The 18376-nt window shown below is 33.8% G+C and overlaps 2 protein-coding genes across 2 annotated transcripts in view; one reads left to right on the top strand and one right to left on the bottom strand.

Annotated features, from left to right (window-relative positions):
• LOC130230035 (cytochrome P450 20A1) overlaps positions 1 to 7093 on the bottom strand; it is a 14651-nt gene extending 7558 nt beyond the window's left edge. The window contains exons 1-8 of the mRNA XM_056458974.1: positions 6892 to 7093; positions 6689 to 6738; positions 6445 to 6611; positions 4560 to 4705; positions 3304 to 3471; positions 1083 to 1161; positions 897 to 1012; positions 193 to 247 (exon numbers count right to left, since the gene is read on the bottom strand). Of these exons, the coding sequence (XP_056314949.1) occupies positions 193 to 247; positions 897 to 1012; positions 1083 to 1161; positions 3304 to 3471; positions 4560 to 4705; positions 6445 to 6611; positions 6689 to 6738; positions 6892 to 6963 (853 nt within the window). The 5' untranslated portion in view covers positions 6964 to 7093. The remainder of the gene's footprint in view (positions 1 to 192; positions 248 to 896; positions 1013 to 1082; positions 1162 to 3303; positions 3472 to 4559; positions 4706 to 6444; positions 6612 to 6688; positions 6739 to 6891) is intronic.
• Positions 7094 to 7723: 630 nt separating this feature from the next.
• zp2l2 (zona pellucida glycoprotein 2, like 2) lies at positions 7724 to 17045 on the top strand. Its single transcript, XM_056458973.1, has 9 exons — positions 7724 to 8057; positions 9860 to 10047; positions 10146 to 10243; positions 12276 to 12445; positions 14198 to 14387; positions 14497 to 14632; positions 15272 to 15350; positions 16624 to 16740; positions 16834 to 17045. Exons 1-9 carry the CDS (start codon positions 7724 to 7726, stop codon positions 16959 to 16961), a joined length of 1440 nt encoding a protein of 479 aa, XP_056314948.1. The 3' UTR covers positions 16962 to 17045.
• Positions 17046 to 18376: the final 1331 nt, after the last annotated feature.

Below are 18376 nucleotides of genomic sequence, written 5' to 3'. Positions count from 1 at the left end.
TTACAATTAAAAAGATATAAATATTCAAACTGAACTAAGCAAGTAAACTGTGAAAAGTGCAACAGGTAGCGAAAGATTTTCTAAATGGATGAAGAAATCAAAACAAAAGATAATTTATCTATTAAAAAAGTAGTCAAGAGAAAAAAAAAAACTAAAATGGAGCTAGATCTACAGAAAGAAACTAAAACTCACAGTTAGCAGTGATGACACAGCCGGCTAAAGTAAAAACCATACCATCTTCCATCACCTGAGGACATAAATGCATAGAATAACTTATATAATAGTATAACTTATGTAATAACTTATGCAAGTCAGAATTATTAAACCCCCCTTTGAATTTTCTTTTCTTTTTTAAATATTTCCCAAATGATGTTTAACAGAGCAAGGAAATTTTCACAGTATGTCTAATAATACTTTTTCTTGTGGAAAAAGTCTTATTTGTTTTATTTCAGCTAGAATAAAAGCCGTTTAAAATTTTTTAAATCATATTTTAAGGTCAAAATTATTAGCCCCTTTAAGCTATATATTTTTTTTCGATAGTCAACAAACGTTAAACAATAACTTGCCTAATTACCATAACCTTCCTAGTTAACCTAATTAACCTAGTTAAGCCTTTAAAAGTCACTTTAAGCTGTATAGAAGTGTCTTGAAAAATATCTAGTAAAATATTATTTACTGTCATCAAGGCAAAGATTAAATAAATCAATTATTAGAGATGAGTTATTAAAACTATTATGTTTAGAAATGTGTTGAAAAAAAATCTTCTCTCCGTTAAACAGAAATTGGGGGAAAAGAATAAACAGGGGTGCTAATAATTCTGACTTCAACTGTATGTAAACATTATAGGTCAGTATCTCGATTTTAAATGAACCATTAAGAGTGAACCATTGAGTCACCTGCCGCTCTGTCAGATTAGCCTGTAGTAAATAGTTAACAAAAGACGACTGACTGGATCCTTGTCCAGGCCTCTGCTTTGCCACAGACTTCAACACTGACTCCATCTCAGCCAAAGCTGAAAATAAAACAAATCAGTTAATAATGAATCGTTAATCATTAAATTCTTTGCAAAGCTGGCTTCTTACCACTCTCATAATGGGCCTTTCTGCTGGAGCTCTTCTCTAAGGATCCATCCAGATAACCTTTTCCGATTTCTGACCAGATCTGTTCAGATCCAGAAATAGGTACATTCACTTACATAAGATCACTGTTAAAAGGGAACCTACACTGTAGAAAATGCTGGGTTCCACACAATTGATTTGTGTTTAGACAATATTAAGGAATTAATTTAACGTATTCGTTTTTTAAATTTTAAGTGGATTGAAGAATAAACAATTAAGTTGTCTCCACAAAAAACTCGATATTTGAGTTGCTTCAGCTCATTTTAAATACTTAGTTTGAACATGTCATTTTTTTAATGCATCAACTTTTTCTGTGTATACAGGATAATGTGTACACAGCCATATTAGAGTGTTATAAACACATTAAATATGTGAAAACATCAACTTTAAAAAAAAAAAAGTATTTCTTTAATTTAAAGCAGGATCCAAAACCAAGTGGTTTTGAGGGAAACAGCACCATGACGTAGCGTTTTATCATGTCTTGCTATTAATATGCATTATCGTGTCCACAAGACAGGATTTGCAAAAAAAAATGGGATAAAAAGATCTGTACCCACTATCTGTGATCCAGCTGTACTTCAAGAAATAAGTGGTACACTTTGAATTTTAAATCAAGTAATTCATAACCGCTCAAATCATCACAGCCACATAGTGTCAGTACACAACTATAAACAAGAACGCTTCCATCAAACAACACGAGTAATGTTTTGTGGATGTTAAATGATGTTTATTAAGTACAGTAGCTATAATGGATCTCTGTATAGTATTTACTTGTATGACAGGCATCCTGCCACATTTGCAGCGAGTTTACGTGCAATTTTGTGTGTGGTTCATTCATACTTGCATTCAAAGGCTGAATAAACTCCAAAACAACTACATCAAATAAGCAGTGTTGGGGAAAGTTACTTTTAAAAGTAATGCATTACAATATTGAGTTACTCCCCAAAAAAGTAACTAGTTGCGTTACTTAGTTACTTTTTATGATTTGAACAAACAGCAAACGTCATTTTTTGAGAGCATCTTATTCTGTGTATAAAGAATGTGTACACAGCCATATTAGAGTGGTATAAACACATCAAATTTGTGTAAACATCAACTTTTAAAAAAATGTATGTCTTTAAACCAGGATCCAAAACCAAGTGATTCTGAGGGCAACAGCACCATGACGTAGCATTTAATCATGTCTTGGTATTAATGTGCATTATCGTGTCCACAAGACAGGATTTTTAAAAAAAATGGAATAAAAAGATCTGTTCCCACTATCTGTTGTACCTCAAGAAGTGGTACACTTTGAATTTTAAGTCAAGTAATTCATAACTGCACAAATCATCACAGCTACATAGTGTTGGTACACAACTATAAACGAGGACACTTCAATTAAACAACACGAGTACCGTTTTGTGGATGTTAAATGATGTTTATTAAGAACAGTAGCTATAATGGATCTCAGTATAGTATATATTTATTTGTATGATGGTCATCCTGCCACATTTGCACCAAGTTTACATGCAATTTTGTGTTCTGAATTTGTGTGTGGTTCATTCATAGTTTAATAACTAAGGCTAGTTAAATAGCAGGTTAAATAAAAGTTGGGCAAAGTTACTTTTAAAAGTAATGCATTACAATATTGAGTTACTCTCCCAAAAAAGTAACTAGTTGCGTTACTTAGTTACATTTTATGGTAATTAATGTGTTAAGTTACTTTTCCATTACGTTACTTTTAATTCAGCAAATAAAAAAAATATAAAAAAATCGAATTACTTCAAATAAAAAGTAACTCGTATTACATTTTTTTAAGGTAACTAAAATATTATTAATTGCTTACTTAGAAAAGTAATATTATTATTACATAACTCGTGTTACTTGTAATGCATTACCCACAACACTGCAAATAACTATTTGGAAACTCCCTGGTACAGTCTAAACTTTGGTATTTGTTAAGCTGATCATTCTGTAGCACGGAGAACCAGCTCATTTAGATTTAAAGGCGAAACAGCTCAAATTTCCTCTGACCCCAAAAATGACATTCAACAGAGTATAATAAATGATCTGACAGGTCTTTTGTGCTGAAACTTTAGACAAACTCCAGAGACAAAAAAAAGCTTCTTTTTACATCATGAAAATGGACATAATAAGAGTCATTTAATTTAAAATACATTTTGGTTAGCATGACAAGAAGGCTCACCGCTTCATGGTTCTTACGAAAGCGAATGACCTCAGCGTCGTCCTGAAAACGACTCCCCATGGCCAGCTGAGTGACAGCTTTCATAGCCAATCCAAGTAGATGAGCACAGAGAGGAGTGTGCTGAGATTTAGGATAGGAGGCCCACTTGTCAACCAGCTCCTCAACTTGCTAAAAAAAGAAACAGAGTATTAAAAAAGGCATAATATATTTTTTTAGATGTTTCGTGGTTTTTATGTTCTGTATATTGTATTGTTTAGAAATAACTTTAGTTTAAAAAGGACAGTTCATTTAAAAAGTCAATTCTGTCAACATTTACTTAAGTTTCTTTTTTCTGTTAAACACAAAATAACAAATTTTCAAGAAAGGCACAAACCTGTAACTATAGACTTCTATAGTGTTTGTTTTCCCAATATAGGTGTCAATTATGACCAGTTTCCAGCTTTCTTCAAAATATCTCATTTTAGGTTAAGCTAAAAAAAAGAAACTCATAAAGGTTTGGAACCACTTGAGGGTGAGTAAAATGTGAGGAGTTGGTTTTTTTTGAGTGAACTATCCCTTTAAGATAGACATCTTTGACTTAAACTACTGCAATGGAAAGAATGTGCTTGATGCTAATAATGAAATTCAATAGAAGTGATTTATAAACAAACCTGAAGCAACAGAGTGAAGTTGTTTTCCAGGGTTTTATTGATTGATAGCTCCCTCATACAGTTTGTTTCTCATCATGGACTCGGTCAGTCCAACTCCTGACCCAGACTGGTATATTTTTAGATGTTTCTTGGTTTTTATGTTCTGTATATTGTATTGTTTATAATAAAATTTAGCTTAAAATTTTAGCTTAGTTCATTTAAAATTTAATCTCTGTCATCATTTCCTCACCCTCTTGTGGTTCCAAACCTTTATGAGTTTCTTTCTTCTGTTGAACACAAAAGAAGAAATTTTGAAGAAAGCTGAAAACCTGCAACCATTGATTTCCATGGTGTTCGTTATTGTTACTAAACATGTCAATGGTTAACGGCTTCCAGCTTTCTTCCAAATATCTAATTTTAGGTTCAGCTGAAAAAAGAATTTTTAAAGGTTTAAAAGAACCACTTGAGGGTGAGTAAATGACAGAATTTACATTTTAAATAAACTATTCTTTTAAATGAGTAAAAAGTGAGTATTTTTTGAGTGAACTATCACTTTAAGGCCGATATATTTGGGTTAGAAGAATGCTGCTAACAACAAAATCCTATAGAAGTGATTTATAAACAGACCTGAAGCAACAGAGGGAAGTTGTTCTCCAGGGTTTTATTGATAGCTCCCTCGTACACTTTTTTTCTCATCATGGACTCGGTCAGTCCAACTCCTGAACCAGACTGATAGCCAAGCAACGACTTAAGCATAGTCTCAAATGAATCCGCTGTGAAGAGAATACAAATCCGTGTTAGATTAAGCATGCATAACCATATGCATTGGAAGTACTTAAATATAATTTTAACAACATGTATGTATATATTTATTTTTAGGGATGCTCTGATCGATCGGCCAGAGATCAGTATCGGCTGATAATCACATTTCATGACTCAATCGGTACTCGCTAATTTGGCCGATCTCATGAACCGATCACAATTGTTTGTTTACGTGTTTGCAAGTAGAGGACATATAAGAACTGAAATAAGGGAAATAAAAAAAAATAAAAAATTTTTTTTACTTGAATATTTAATCATATAACTTGTTGTAATAAACAGCAGTCGATGGACCTATTTCCTTTTAGTACAGAAGTAATAGATTTATAGCTGCGCATTTTAACTACTTATGCAACAAATATGCATCCAAACTTGATTAAGCCATGTTGAATTCTTCTTCCATCATTTGCAATGTTTCCAAATTTCTTCGTTAGTGATTTTTCTAACCATTTTTTTTATCTATTATTTTCTGTAAAGCTGCTTCTGATCATTATATGTCCACACTAAATGGTTATAAGAGATGTGTTTAAGGAGTTAAATGCAACATCTTTCATTTATTCTCTTAGGTAAGGCAAGATCTCCACTTAAGTATCATATTTGGGGAGAAAATGCACTTAGTGTGCTTTCAGTATTTTCCTTTTTGCTCAAAAGATATAGAAACTCAAAAAAGTTTTGGACAAGAGAATGGTGAATAAATGATAACAGAATTTTCATTTTTGGGTGAACTATTCTTTTTAAACAATCAAAAGTGACATTTACAGTGTTACAAATGATTTCCATCTAAAAACCTGCTGTATGCCATGGTTTTACCAAAAATATTAAACAGTTTTTAACATTGATAATAATAAGAAATGCATACTTGGGACCTAATCGATTTATTGGATTAAAAATAATGTGACTTGAGTAATGACAGTGCACAAAATTACATTTTAAAGTAAATTTTAAAAGAAATGCTTTGTTTTAAACTGAAATTATTGTTTGAATGTATATTTAATCACTTACAGCAGAAATCAGAATTATTAGCTCCCTCTGGATTTTTTTTCTTTTTTAAATAATTCCCAAGTTATGTTTAACAGAGCAAGGAATTTTTCACAGTATGTCTGATAATATTTTTTCTTCTGGAGAAAATTTTGGCTAGAATAAAAGCAGCTTTTAATTTTTTAAAAACCATTTTAAAGTTAATATTATTGGCCCCTTTAAGCTATATTTCTTTTCGATAGTCTACAGAACAAACCATCGTTATACAATAACTTGCCTAATTACCCTAACCTGCCTAGTTAACCTAATTAAACTAGTTAAGCATTTAAACATCACTTTAAGCTGTATAGAAGTGTCTTGAAAAATATCTAGTAAAATATTATTTACTGTCATCATGGCAAAGGTAAAATAAATCAGTTATTAGAAATGAGTTATTAAAACTATAATGTTTAGAAATATGTTGAAAAAAATCTCTCCGTTAAACAGAAATTGGGGGAAAAAATAAACAGGGGGGCTAATAATTCCGACTTTAACTGTAAATGCAGCCTTGATGTGCATAAGAATCTTCCTAGAACACACACAAAAAAATGTTTGAACAATAGTGCATATGATCAATTAAACAACTAAAATCATCATACACAATTTTATGATCAAATAAATTCACTCGGAGCCACTTCTCCTCAAAACGTTTCTCTCTCTCACTGCAGCTACTCACTGGTCCAGTTAGGGTTGATGTGTTGTCGCAGTTGGTCCACAGCACCCAGGCTGACCACTGGTCTTGCCCCAAACCAGAAAGATGCCACAGACCCAAACTCGTCATGAAGACCCACCAGAAACTCATGGAGACTTCCTTTGTTCACTATGTCTTGAAGATTCCCATCTCTAGACAAATTAAAATATATATTTACTGGATTAACTGACAACAGACTGTAAGGAAAAGACTATCTCAGTGTATTTACTTCTCTTCTGTTGGGTTTAGTCCAGGTACACCAGAGGCTCGTCTAGATGACTGACATTTCAAAAAGAAAATGTACAGTTAATACATGTATTTTAAAATATAGCAGTATGACCTTCAATACCAGTTCAGACATTAGTTTTCATACAAAACACAGTCATAACAAACTACACAACAGTTCGCAAAACATAGCATCTCGAGTTTTACCGGATATAAATACAGGACGGCACCAATCAGAATGATGACAAATGTCACTGCAAAAATGGCAAAATCTAGCATTTTTGCTTTTTAGAAAAGTCCAAGATTATTCCTGAACATATGTATATAGTTCAGTGAACTACGAGCTGGCGATCCACGTCTACAATAACCATCAGAAACCTGCGCCCCTCTAGATAGGTACTCGACTACACATCCTGTAAACAAGGCTAAAACAATCAATCGCAGATAGAGGGCTGTTTTGAGTTATTTGTTGTTCCTGATTATTTAAAAAAGGGTTAAGACATCAGAAAACCTCCCTATTCTTAAATAAATATTTTATCACATAGATTAAAGTGTAATTATTTATCCTAATGCTTTTTATATACCTCATCGATTTGAATTACCAATTAATAAATCTAAATTAATAAAAATACATTACAGATCAACTTTAATTATATTTTATGCTTTTAACTTTGCATCACAACCTGAATATGTCGCATAAAAAACTGTATCTGTCTGTAGACTGCAAGATGGGGCGTAAGATAGTGTGTAACTTGCACGTTAGTAAGTTGGCAAGATGGTTGAAAATTACTTACCAAAGAACATTTTCATCAAATATTTTTATAAGTTTTCTCCAAATTTATCCACAACCTATTCATTTGATATAGTTTTATATTCATTCATTTAGAACCTTCTCTAAAAGTTTAGTTTTCTTTTACCACGTGAGTTTCTTTAAAAGAAGGCGGGGCTAATTAAAATTAGGCTCATTATGAACGCTTAAAATTGTGACACAGAAGCAAAAAAAAGCACGTAAGTTACTAAGCTAAAGTACACCGCAACAATGTTTGTGATTGCAGCATTAATTATTAATAGTGTATATTTGATCAATGCTCATGATCCACAGTTTCCGCGGGAAATGCCTCAGTATCACGCCGGTGGTGGTTTGCCATTCTCGCCGGTTCTGAAGGAGTTTCCCCGGAGGGAGAAACAGGAGATGTTTAACCTCCAGCGGGAGATGTTTTCACCGGAGAGCCCTCTGAGCTCCACCGGCTCTCAGCGCTGTGTGGTGCCGCAGTTTGAGCGCATTGAGTGCGGAGAGCCGGACATCTCTCCGGCCGAGTGTGAAGACATCAGCTGCTGCTATGGAGATCAGGGCTGTTATTATGGGAAAGCAGGTGAGTTCCTGCAAGATAGCCTACACACACTCTTCTGTAGCATTAAGCTGTAACTCCTGCTTTTTATTCCTTTTCCCATTTATCCATCAATATATCCTTCCATCCAATATTTATGCTTTTATTATTCATCACAACTTGAATATGTCGCATTGTAGTTTATTTTTATTTTATCACATGAGTTTGTTTATAATTAAGAATGCAGGCTAATAATAAAGACTAATCGATCCATCTTTATTATATTTATGCTTTTATTTTGCATCAAAACCTGAATATGTTGCATAGAAGTTTACCACATGAGCTTGTTTATAATTAAGAGGGTTAATTATATAATAATCCATAGATCCAAATTAAGAGACCACTGAAAAATAAGCAGATAAAGTATATTTAAAAGTAATTTAATTGTTTATTTGTGTTTTCTTTCTTGTTTTTTATTTTTTCATTTTTATTTTATAAGTATTATTTGTATTCTCCTATCCACTCACTACAGTTTATTCCCATATTCCCACGTTGTCATTTATTTATTCATTAATTTCCCCCTCTTCTTAATCCTTTTAAAGCTCAAAAAAGTTATTTGAAGTATTAATTTGTTGAAAATGACAACTGTATTGATTTCTTGATCATTTGATCTTTTCATTAATTTGACCAGTTATGATTTTTCTGGAAATAAATGCTCCAACTGAGAATATTATCATTTATCTGCTTATTTTACATTTTTATTTGAAACTTGGAAGAAATTTTTTAAGAGTTTGATGAATAAGTTAAAATGTATATATATATTTTTTAATTCAACCAGCGTATAAATAGTAAATTCAGAGAACATGTTCATTTTGTAGTGTTTTCATAATTTGTCTTATCTTTCTCATATATTGCATAAAATTGTCCAAAAATAATAGACACTGCAATATTACTTAAATTGTTTGCAATTATGAGCATTCATTATTTTACTCCCAATATTTTAAGAATAATTCTCTGATGTTCCCTAGAGTGTTTTTACACTAAGTACAAATGGTATTGTGAAGAAATGTTGTGAAAATAGTATACAATGCATAAAAACATTAATTATTTAGGTGACGGCAGTGCCTAATTTTCAGCAGACCATCAGTGCTGAGTGGGATGTGATCTTTCAGAAATCATATAATCAAAATAAATCATCAGTTTGTGGTGGTCAAGACATTTATTATGCCAAACTTTTCATGGTTTCCATTTTTAAATATTGATAAGTTAAAAAAATAATATATATAGAATATATTTTATTCTTCTTCAAGCAATCTTAAGTCTATATGCTTCATTTCAGGCAAACACAATCAGTTTTACTTTTAATATTGTGACTCTTTCCAGATTTATAATGGTAGTGAAAGGTGCCCCAGTTTTCAAAGCTCCAGAAAGCACATCCATCCATTATAAATGTAATCGATATAACTCCACTGGCTTAATCAATGCCTTATTTTTTGATAAATATACATATCTAAAATTAAATCAGTATTTATTTTATAAATCAGCAACCGATTGTGTGTTGCCGTTAATCTATCACTGTAACTTCTAAAATAAATAAATGCATAGAAAAATAGAATAGAAAGTACTTCTATTATTGGATAAAATATGCATCTAAGCCTTTTCTACTCTCATCGAGTTTAGTCGAGACTTTCCGAAGATAATGTGCCTCTGTGATGTCACCACATAATGTAGTTCATTTTTAGAATTGCAAGTTTCTGGAAGACACAAACTGCTGGTGATCACTTCCAATTTCTCTACAAAGTCTAGTTGCTGTACATTCAAAGTGCATTTTCTCCTGTTTGTCTCAGTTACTCTGCAGTGCACAAGGGATGGGCAGTTTGTATTGGTGGTTGCTCGAGATGCCACCATGCCAGGCATCAGTTTAGAGTCCATCCACATGCTGGAAGACGACCCTGCTCACTGCGCTCCGGTCAGCAGCACTGCCAGCTTCGCCATCTATCAGTTTGCTGTGAGCACCTGCGGAACCACGATGAAGGTGGGAGACTCATTTTTTTTTAATTATTATTTATTTATTTTATTTTATTAGTTGCATCACTGTTTTCTGGTCTGTTATTTGCTCTTTTTTTCTTTTAGGAAGAAAGAGGATTTGTTATTTATGAGAACAAGATGTCCTCTGTGTATGAAGTGGGTCTGGAACCTCGCGGATCAATTATGAGAGACCGTGTTTATGAGTGAGTTCAGGCTGCACGATACTGGGAAAATATTTGATTTTGTTGAGTATTGTGATTTATATTTCTTGCGATTATCATTTCCCTGGAGAATTTTTTTTTGTCCCTTTGATGGTCCCCTTTTGTCCATTTTTGTTCCTTTTTGAAAAAATAATTAATCAATGGTCATACTGAAATAAACAAGTAATTGTTTCTAATTAAAGGGATCATTCAACCAAACTTTTAATGTACTAAAACTCAAGTAGTTCAAAACATTTATGAATTTCATCAAAACAAGACAAGTAAAGAATGTTGAGGGGAAAAAAAACAGCCATTGGCGTTAAAACAAAATACTGGGTTCCACACAATTCCTTTGTTGTCCCAACACAAATCAATTAATTTACCCTAATCAATTTTACAAATTTAAGTGGATTGAACCGAAAACAATTAAGTTGTCTCAAAAATAATTGTTGTTTCCACTCATTTTAAATAAGTAGTTTGAACTAGCAGCAAAAACATTTTTAAGTGTGGTAGAGGACTAAAAATACTATAATGGCTGTACAACAGGTTTGGAGTAAGCGGAGGATGAATAAATGATGACAGAATTATTCTTTTAAGGTGAACTGTCCCTTTAAATCTAATTCAGGCTTTAAGGAAATAATGTCAAGGTGCAAGCATTTAGACCTTAAAACATTGAGTGACTGAAAACCTGTTGTGACACGGTGGTGCAGTGGGTAGTGCTGTCGCCTCACAGGAAGGTCGCTGGTTCAGTTGGCATTTCTGTGTGGAATGTTTGTGTGGGTTTCCTGGAGGTGCTCAAGTTTCCCTCGCAGTCCAAAGACATGCGCTATAGGTGAATTGGGTAAGCGAAATTTGCCGTAGCGTGTGTATGGATGTTTCCCAGTGATAGTTTGCATCTGTAAGAGCATACGCTGCGGAAAACATATGCTGGATAAGTTGGTGATTCATTCTGCTTTGGCAAACCCTGATGAATAAAGGGACTAAGCTGAAGGAAAATTAATGAATGAATGATTGAATGAATGGAAACCTGTAATTTTTTAACCGTTGTTTTTTTTCTTGCTTGTCTCTATCCCCACCATTATTATTTTATTTTCAGTTCGGCTCTGAGGACCTCCATAGGTTCCTTTGGGCTGCTCTAGCCTATAGCATATACTAAGAAGGTGGGTATAAAGATACCAAGACCCCATGTGATTGGTTAGATTTGGTTAAGCAACCAATGCATGCAACACACAAATGTGCGGCACATTAAATAAATTTAAAGGGTTAGTTCACCCAACGACATTTCTGTTGTCCATTTCTCACCCTCATGTTGTTCCAATCTCCTGAGACCTTCATTCATCTTTGGAAGACTAAGATATTTTAGGTTAAAGAAACTCTGATTAAAGCTCTCTCATCCTCCATAAATAACAACGCTCAAAATTCCAGAAAAGAAACCAAAAGCATTGTCAAAACATTTCATGTGACTTCAGTGGTTCAACTGTAGGCATACGAAGCTCCAAGAACAGTTTTGTGCACCAAAAAAAAACACCTTTAAAAACAACTTTGTTCACCAATGTCCTCCATATCAGCTCAGGATATTCATTTAATATTGTCAGTACATTGTATTGCCATTTAGAGTCAGCAGCACAACATGAAAACCATGAAAAATTATTACACTTCTCTCTCTCTCTCTCTCTCTCTCTCTCTCTCTCTCTCTCTCTCTCTCTCTCTCTCTCTCTCTCTCTCTCTCTCTCTCTCTCTCTCTCTCTCTCTCTCTCTCTCTCTCTCTCTCTCTCTCTCTCTCTCTCTCTCTCTCTCTCTCTCTCTCTCTCTCTCTCTCTCTCTCTCTCTCTCTCTCTCTCTCTCTCTCTCTCTCTCTCTCTCTCTCTCTCTTTCTATATATATATATATATATATATATATATATATATATATATAATCGTAGTAACAATTTTTATAATGAGTCCTGTTCACTTTGCGTTCATCTTGGTGGTCTGTTTTTGTGGTCAGGGTTGATTTAAAAGGGGCCGCATTACCTCCTGTGTTTGTGTTGAAGGCTGAAGTTCCAGTGCAGGTTTTCAGGGACAGCAGTTGAAGCTGTAGTGATGGAGATGAAGACTCTTTCTCCTCCTCCTCCTCCTGCTCCTCATGTCTCTCAGCAGAATTCACTCCAAGTGGAGCTCAGACTCGCTAATGGACAGTGTACTTCTAAAGGATGCTCTGATGGTAAGCACAACCTTAGTTTGTGTGAAATTTAAATGTTTATTTTGCTAGAACAGCAGCACGGTGGCTATGTGGTTAGCACTGTCACCTCACAGCAAGAAGGTCGCTGTTTCGAGTCCAGGCTGGGACTACAAAGGTGGCATTTCTGTCTGGAGTTTGCATGTTCTCCCCTTGATGGAGTGGGGTTCCTCCGGGTGCTCTGGTTTCCTCCACAGTTCAAAGACATGCAGTATTGGTGAATTGGATGAACTAAATTGGCCATAGTGTACGAGTGGGTATGGGTGTTTCCCAGTACTGGGTTATGGCTGGAAGGGCATCTGCTGTGTAAAACATGCTAGAATAGTTGGCGGTTCATTCTGTTTTGGTAACCCCTGAGAAATAAGGAACTAAGTCGAAGGAAAATGAATAAATGAATTTTTCTAGAACAAACGCACATTGTTATTTTAGGTGAACAATTCATTGTTTTACTGTTTAATTAATGTACTGAAAAAAAATTAGCTTCCATGTTTGCAGTAGTGGTCTTTTCTCTTTGACAGCTTCAGGCACTATATTCTTAACTGCACCCCTCTTACCGTTAGTTTAATATGAGGGAAGTGCAAAAAGAAGGCCACACCCCCTACTCAATATTCAATTGGAAGTACATAAGCATACCGAAATAAGTCCCCGCAACTTCGGGTTCACTTGGAGTCACAGACTTTAAGATGTCACTGACAGCTGATCTGTGATGATTTTTTTTTTTTTTATGGACCCATGTTATATGATTTATTTATTTAATTTATTCATTGCATCAAGAAATTTCTTCCTGAATATCACTATGAAGTTATAATTCTGTAATGTAAATCAAAAATTTCTGAACTGATGTTTAACAGAGCATTAAATGTTCATTAATTTTATATTACACTTTTTTTTATTTTTCTGGAAAAAGTCTTATTTTTTTATTTTAGCAGGAATAAAATAAAAAAATCCACTAAAAAGGCCAATATTTTTAGCACCTTTTAGATTTTTGATTTGATTTGACCGCTGTTGTCCAACAACTTGCATAAGTAACCCATCCTATCGTGTTAACCTAATGAAGTAATAGTTCACCCCAAAATTTAAATGATCATCTATTACTCACCCTTCATTTGTACTTAACCGGTTTCTTTTTTTGTTTTTGTTTTGTTGTTGTTCTGTTAAATACAAAAGAAGATATTTGGTAAAATGCTGGAAACGAGTAACCGTAGACCTCCAAAAAATAAAAAACAAATACTATCAAAGTTAATTTTTACAAGTTACAATCATTTTACCAAATCATCATTTTTTTTTGTTGTTTTTTTTGTTTGTTTTTGTTAAACATAAGAATTTTTTTTTCTTCTCAGGGTGGATAAGTCTTAAAATTGCCCTTTAAGCTTGTAAAATTTCATGTACTGTCATCAGGGCAAAGACGAAACTAATTATTTTATTATAAATGCATTTTAAAATTGTTCTGTTAAACCTGGGACAATTTCTGGGCAACAAATTTTGTCAATTGTTTGTACAAGAGGCACAAAAATAAGCTGTGTGTGTGTGTGTGTGTGTGTGTGTGTGTGTGTGTGTGTGAGTGTCAACAAAGCACAGACACGCACATCTTAAAGCATGCAAATCATATAAAGAGATCTCATTTGTTTATGTTTTGTTTTTTCAATTAATTTTGATATTCATTCACTACCAGGTGTGTGTTAAAGGCATTACAGTGAGCTGCAGTTAATTAAGTAACTGCTTTTTAATGCATTTCAGAGGACATGTACGCTTCATACTACTCTGACACGGACTACCCTGTTACTAAAGCACTGAGAGAGCCTGTGTATGTGGAGGTGCGCATGCTGAACACTACTGACCCCAGTATCACTCTGCACCTGGAGCACTGCTGGACCACATCTGATCCTGAAGCTCTGACCCCGCCACAGTGGGACCTCCTGGATAACGGGTAAATGGGTTGTCGTCTTCTTTCACTAAATTTCTTAATTGCCTGAGAATTCTAAATGAATCAATCACTGCTTTATGGTTTGCCAGTTTGTCTTTCTCTCTCCCTATAGCTGTCCACATAATGATGACCATCAGCGGACCACCATGCTTTCTGTGGGCTCTTCAGGGCTGCAGTTTCCATCTCATTACAGGCGTTTTATTGTGAATGTGTTCCCGGCTGTAGATCAGTCATCTCTGCAGGAACGGGTATGAAGTGATTCGTCCTCCTTGTGTTCTCCTCAGCATTCAGTTCCCTTATTGTATATGTTTTGTACATGTATACAGTTGAAGTCAGAATTAATAGCCCCCCTGAATTATTAGCCCCCTGTTTATTTTTTTTCCACAATTTCTGTTTAACGGAGAGATTTTTTTTTTCAACATGTTTCTAAACATAATAGCTTTAATAACTCATATCTAATAACTGATTTATTTTATCTTTGCCATAATGACAGTACAGAATATTTGACTAAATATTTTTCAAGACACTTCTATACAGCTTAAAGTGACATTTAAAGGCTTAATTAGGTTAACGAGGCAGGTTAGGGTTATTGAGCAAGTTACTGTATAACGATGGCTCGTTCTGTAGACTATCGGAGGGAAAAATTGTTCAAAGGGGCTAATAATTTTGACATTAAAATGGCTTTTAAAAATTAAAAACTGCCGAAATGAAAACAAGGAAGACTTTCTCCAGAAGAAAAAATATTATCAGACATACTGTAAAAATTTCCTTGCTCTGTTGAACATTATTTGGGAAATATTTAAAAAAAGAGAAAAAAAAATATAAAGGGGGGCTAATAATTCTGACTTCAACTGTATATGCATTGTGCTTTTGTATATCTTGAACAGATCTTCATTCACTGCATTACATCTGTTTGCCATCCATCTGAAACGGAGTCATGTGAGCCCATCTGTGACCACACGACAAGTGAGTGTGAGACTGTGCTCCATAATAATAATAATAATAATAATAATAATAATAATAATAATAATAATAATAATAATAATCAGTATTACATGTATATTTGTGTGTGTTTATTATAGAAAATTAATTAATATTAAAAATAATTCTCAGACTTTACAATAAGGTTTCATTAGTTATGCATTTACTAACATGAACTAATAATGAACAATACTTGTAGAGTATTTATTAATCATAGTTTATCATTTACTAATGCATTAATCAAATTCATGCTTGTTAACATTAATTAAGGGAGATAACATTACAGATAACAGATTAGATAACTAACAACAGGGGAGTAGCGGACATTTTAAAAGTGGGGGGGACAGCTGTATGAGATCATACATTGATATAATTATTAATCACCTGTTTCTAAATGGTCTGTCTCTAAAAGTGAGGGGGATGTATCCCCCCCCCCCAGTCCCCCCCGGTTGCTACGCCCCTGAAATTACCATTAACTTAGACAAATACTCCTAATAATTTAGTTTATTCGTGTTAATGCATTAATATTACCTAATACAACCTTATTGTAAAGTGTAACTAAAATAATTGTAGATTACATTTTACAGGAATCTATATTTAAATAAAATGACCAAAAATCTGTGGTGGTAGTTGTAGGGATTATTTACAGTTTGAACCCAAAGAATGAGCAGTCTGTCCCATGAAGAAGAGCCGGAGTCAGAGATTCAAAAAGATAAAGTTTACTGACGATATTTTGCAGTTTCATCAGCAGAAGCCAGCTTCAATACTCGCAATCAGTTCCTAGGCCTCTCCGCTTACAATCACAAATCAATAACAATTGTACTCACACACAACGTCATTAACTGCCTCGTACATATAGGTGTTCTAACCTGATTGGTTAAAACACAGATAGACTAGGAAAATTTCCACGTGGGTGCGTGCGTACAATTCTGAACAATATCTTAGGCTATAAACGTCAGACATCCACTAGACTGTTTAGAGCTGACTCCAGACCTGTGAAACGGATCCACAATCAAATAGAGCGCACACACTTAAAGTATAATCTGTTTTCTTACCCAAGGCTGAGTGTCCTCTCAGCGTTCTGTTTCAAAACTGGTAAAAAACCGGTAAAATAAATCAGTTATTAGAAATGTTGATTAAAATCTTCTCTCCGTTAAACAGAAAACAGGGAAAAAATAAACAGGGGGGCTAATAATTCAGGAGGCTAATAATTCTGACTTAAACTGTATATGTGGACTTTCTTTTTTCTGTCCATTAGAAAGAGTTATTTCAGAAGAGTTAAAGCTTTCTAAGGAGGAGTTTGTTGTTTCGAGTGGAGAGCTCATGCTGGTATCCAGTTTACCAGTTTCTGACCATCTTGTCGTACATGAGCAAGGTATGAAAGAGTACTTTGAATTATTATCATTTAAAAAAAACACACATGCAGTGAATGACCCATTTCAAATGACCTAAAACCGTATCTGTCCAGTAGTTTGGCAGATGTTGGATTCTGGATTGTGGGCAGCAGGAGCTCTCACTGTGTTTGCTCTCTGTGGGTTTACCATCGCTGTTTTAACACATCGACTCAGACCTGCACCTCAACCTGTTCCAGTCTGAACATAATAAAACCACTCAATCATCTGCCTCTTCTGTGTCATGGTTGATTTTGAGGATTTCCATGTTAATAAGAACATAACTAGTCTTGCTTGAGTTTAATTTAAAGGCGCAGGCCGCTGAAATATGTCATCATTAACTCCTGTTTTAATGGTCTGGTATGTGATTTCTCCTTCTTTATCTGTGGTAATAAAAAGAAACTTTAAAAAATGTTAACAACATTTTTGTTCTGAAGAAAAGAATGACATGAGGACAAGTAAATAGTATATAAGTTTCATTTTTGGGTGTGTTATTGTTATATTATGTATGTATGTGTAGTTTAATTGATATTTTGTAATTATACAATATATGGCAACCGTTGACTTGCATTGTATGTTTTTTAATATGGAAGTCGACGACTGTCAATTTCCTTAAAAATGTCAGATTTTTGTATTCAGCTGCCAATTCAAGTTTATTTGTATAGTGCTTTTTACAATAATTCTTGTTTCAAAGCAGCTTTACAAAAGGTGCACATTGCATTTTATAATCAGATTCACAATCATTTATTCATTTGCCTTTGGCTTAGTCTCTTTTTTTTCATCAGGAGTTGCACAGCGAAATGAACCGCCAGCTTATCCAGCATATATTTTCCACAATGGATGCCCTTCCAGCTGCAACCCAGTACTGGGAAACACCCACACACACACTACTGCCAATTTAGTTCATTCAATTCACCTATACCACAAGTCTTTGGACTGTGGGGGAAACCGGAGCACCTGGAGAAAACCCACACGAACACGGGGAGAACATGCAAACTCCACACAGAAATGCCAATTGAGACGGGACTCGAAACAGCAACGTTCTTGCTGTAAGGCGACAGTTCTAATCGCTGAGCCCCCATGTCTCAAAGTTACAATCAAATATAAGTTATTATATAAATAGTTACCCTGATTTTTGTGTACATGTTTAATGAAAATATATTCACGGTGAGTAAATGTTAATTTTTTGTATAAACCATCTCTTTAAGTATTTGTAGCAATAAATCAATGTGTTGTTGTTTTGAGGTAACAGCACTATTAAAATTAATTAAGTTTTTCTTCTGTTATTTTTATTGTTATCTAAATACACACACACACTATATATATATATATATATATATATATATATATATATATATATATATATATATATATATATATATATATATATATATGACATTAATTGCAAACAAGAATAAAAACTATTTTTGATTTTAAGACGAGGTATTTTTATGGTGTACACAAAAAAACATGATTTCTGCAAAATTGTTGCAATCATTTAATATGGGTTGAATTTAAGCAATTAATTAATTATTAATTACTTTAATCTAATTAAATTTAGTAATCTTCAACTTAATTTGTTTGTTTAAATTCAGCCTAAATAAATAATCTACAAATACA

This window comes from Danio aesculapii, chromosome 6, assembly GCF_903798145.1.
Source record: "Danio aesculapii chromosome 6, fDanAes4.1, whole genome shotgun sequence".
Classification (NCBI taxonomy): Eukaryota; Metazoa; Chordata; class Actinopteri; order Cypriniformes; family Danionidae; genus Danio; species Danio aesculapii.
This window is presented reverse-complemented; position numbering and strand designations above follow the sequence as displayed.